This window comes from Cyprinodon variegatus, unplaced genomic scaffold (genome assembly GCF_000732505.1).
Source record: "Cyprinodon variegatus isolate N-32 unplaced genomic scaffold, C_variegatus-1.0 Scaffold1095, whole genome shotgun sequence".
Lineage (NCBI taxonomy): Eukaryota > Metazoa > Chordata > Actinopteri > Cyprinodontiformes > Cyprinodontidae > Cyprinodon > Cyprinodon variegatus.
In genome coordinates, this window is record NW_015151548.1 from 225,731 (window position 1) to 228,975 (window position 3,245).

General features: G+C 41.5%; 1 protein-coding gene across 3 annotated transcripts in view; it reads left to right on the plus strand.

The window, feature by feature from the left end:
- nf1 (neurofibromin 1) overlaps positions 1-3,245 on the plus strand; it is a 136,404-nt gene that overhangs the window by 123,040 nt on the left and 10,119 nt on the right. For all 3 annotated transcript variants that reach the window (XM_015400359.1, XM_015400358.1, XM_015400361.1), the window contains 5 exons: positions 1,532-1,667; positions 1,761-1,918; positions 2,003-2,125; positions 2,678-2,796; positions 2,873-2,973. In XM_015400359.1, coding sequence (XP_015255845.1) covers positions 1,532-1,667; positions 1,761-1,918; positions 2,003-2,125; positions 2,678-2,796; positions 2,873-2,973 — 637 coding nt within the window. The remainder of the gene's footprint in view (positions 1-1,531; positions 1,668-1,760; positions 1,919-2,002; positions 2,126-2,677; positions 2,797-2,872; positions 2,974-3,245) is intronic.

Below are 3,245 nucleotides of genomic sequence, written 5' to 3' on the forward strand. Positions count from 1 at the left end.
TTTACATTTCTCCATCTGTAATAGAGTGACTATAGGACCAGTTTGATATAAAACTATTTCATACCATATAAGTAATTAAGCGGTCCCCGCTCCATCTCAACTTCAGTTTGGGGTCCTTGGCCTGGAAAACATTGAAGACCCTGGAATAGAGGACTAAGGTTGAATCTATTAGAAAATATAACTCTGCATTGAGAATAGGGCTGGGTATTTTCACCAAAGTCTTGAATCGATTCGATTTTGATTCATGCAGTTCTAAATCGATTAATTTCGATTCAATCTGTTTTTACAATAATGAAAGTGCTTCAAATGTGTTTCAAAACACTTATGCATTTTATTTTTTCAAGTCATATTAAACACAAAGTGCAAACTTGTAAATCAGACAGTTTAAACATGAGATGTGAACAAAATTGTCTCAAAAGCGCAAACTTGTTTGTGAAAAAGGAAAAGTGAAGCCTCACTCGAGGAAGCAGCTCTGACACAGCAGCAGACATGCAGGGGCTGCATTATCTTCAATGCACCATATTTGCAGCGTTGTCTGTAACAACTACAGGGTGTTTGCTGGTCAGCCCGCGTTTGTTAATGTCTTCAGTCAACCTATTGGCTATATTTGCAGCTTTCTGGCTTGAAGTCATCTCGGTGGTCTGTAGGGCGAGATGCAAGGCACCATTCATTATCAATGGAGAGGGAAGTCGCCTTAATGTCACATATCCAGCACATTATCTTTAAATCCAAAATGGTTCCAGACATCAGACTTCAGTTGGGACAGCTTGCTGAGCGGTGTGTTACTTGGGTCGGCATTTGCACACGCCTGCTCATTTGAATGTGAACGTCACGCGCATCACTATAAAACTAATCGATCTCATTCATTACGCCTCCATTTTGCTCAAATGTAAAGGACTCAATCCAAAATCGATTAAATCGGATTTTTTTTACCCAGCCTTAATTGAGAACTCATTCTATTGAACAACTTGGTCACATGGAAACAACTAACTCCTTAATAAAATGTATAAACTACCAATAATATCTGCTCTGAGTTTCTCACATCTTTGAAATGTCGTACAAATCTCTAAAACAGTGGTGTCCACATTAAGTGCACAGGGCTGCTCTTTGCCATGATGAAATTGCATTTCAGCAAAGACAAACAACATTGGATTAAAAAGCTAAGCTGGGCCAAAAGAACTAAAGGAACTAAAATAACCCCCACCCCCCCAGTAGTGTTCTTTGACAAACATGGATGCCTCCAGTAAAGCACGTTCACATGAAAATTACTCTTAATTAAAAACACTTAACTTTTAGTACTTTCAGAAGTTTGAATTCTAAATATAACCGGACTTTTCCTTGAAGTACAGTAATTAAGTAAATGTACTTTGTTACTTTCCACCACTGCATGCAGTGTTTACGTTTCTAAAAGCCCCGTTAGTGTTTAGACCAACAGACTGAATAAAAACATTAGAAACCTTCATGTTCCGTTTATTTTGCTCCTATCTGACCCTGAGGTTGACCTCTACTGCTACCTTCACCTTTTCTGCAGCTTTGCTGACGGTTTCTGAGGAAGTCAGAAGTCGCTGCAGCCTCAAACACAGGAAGTCTCTGCTGATTTCCGAGCTTTCTATGGACCCCGTTCCCATGGAGACCTATGCCAGTCACATCACCAATGCCGCCTGCAGGTACACCCAGAAATGGGGGCCGGCTTGACATCCATCCAAGATCGATTTAGGCTGAACAGCTGACATGTCTGCTTTGAATGCTTGATTTTTCAGAACCGTGCAAGATCTTCAGCCTTGGACGTCTCCTCAGGTCCCAGACCACCACCTTACCACCCATTACCCTACGATGGGCCAGATCAGCCCACGCACACGCAAATCCATGAGCCTGGACATGGGCCAGCCTTCGCAGGCCAACACCAAGAAGCTTCTGGGTATGGGAGGGGTCCGGCCATCAGCAGTCCTGCACCTTTCATCTAAAGGTTTTCTGATTCGTACATTGTCTGTGTGTTGGCCAGGCACCAGGAAGAGCTTTGATCATCTCATATCAGACTCCAAAGCACCAAAAAGACCAGAGATGGAGTCTGGGATGACCACCCCTCCCAAGATGAGGCGTGTAGCAGAGAATGACCGTGAGATCGGTAACAGAACAGATCTTAGCAGATGTTCTCTAACAGGAAACACACATCAGCAGCGGCTTAAAAAAACAACAACACACTCCTAGGAAAGGAACTGAAGCTTCTAGAAGCCTCTGAACAGAACCTAACACACTAAAACATCTAGAAATAAGTTAACATTTCTTAAATTAAGTATATTTACCTTTATTTTGAGCAGGTAAATAAGATGTTTTGCCAATGAAATTAGTAAACTCACTCTTAAAATAAGTTAATTAGATAATATCTACTTGAAATAAGACGATTAAATTTTTTTTCCTTTCTGATTTTTAAATGTAAATTGTCTTGTTCAATTGGAATAGTGTCCCAATTACTTCCTCAATTGAAGAAAAAATACACTTATTTAAAAAAAGACCAATTTATATAAAAATTTTTAGCAGTGCAGTGATTTGCCCATTTCACTAAGGGTCCGGTAGAACAGAACCTTCATGCTGCTTCCGATGTGGATTTCCCTGTTTTCTTTCTTTTCTTCCCCAAATTTTTTCTTTAATGCCCTGATCTCATTCCCTCCTGTTAAAGAAACCCAAAGAATTGGAAACTCTCACCTTCGGAAGGTCTCCGTATCCGAGTCCAATGTCCTGCTGGATGAGGAGGTGCTGACGGACCCAAAGATCCAGGCTCTGCTGCTCACTGTGCTGGTGAGTGCTCAGGCCCAGTCGCCGTCTCTCCTCCAACCCGTGGCCGTTCTCATCAACCTCCTTTCCTCCTCTGCAGGCCACCCAGGTCAAATACACCACAGACGACTTCGACCAACGCATCCTGTACGAGTACCTGGCTGAAGCTAGTGTTGTATTTCCAAAAGTTTTTCCGGTCGTGTAAGTTCTACATTGATTTAACTTTATTGATTTCACAGTAGAGAAATGTAGCCGTTACATCAGCTCAAAGAGTCAAAAAGAGAAGAATAATGTGCCAAAGGAAGAAAAAGGTGCATGGGATTTATACAGTTTATTGGGGGGGAAATTATTTAGAAAGTCAGATAAACACAAATCAAATGAACATTTTGCCAAATAAAACAATCGAACGTCCATCAGAGCCAGCAGTACTTCACATGGCTATGCAGAGAGAGGGCTGCTGCCGATAGGCTAAC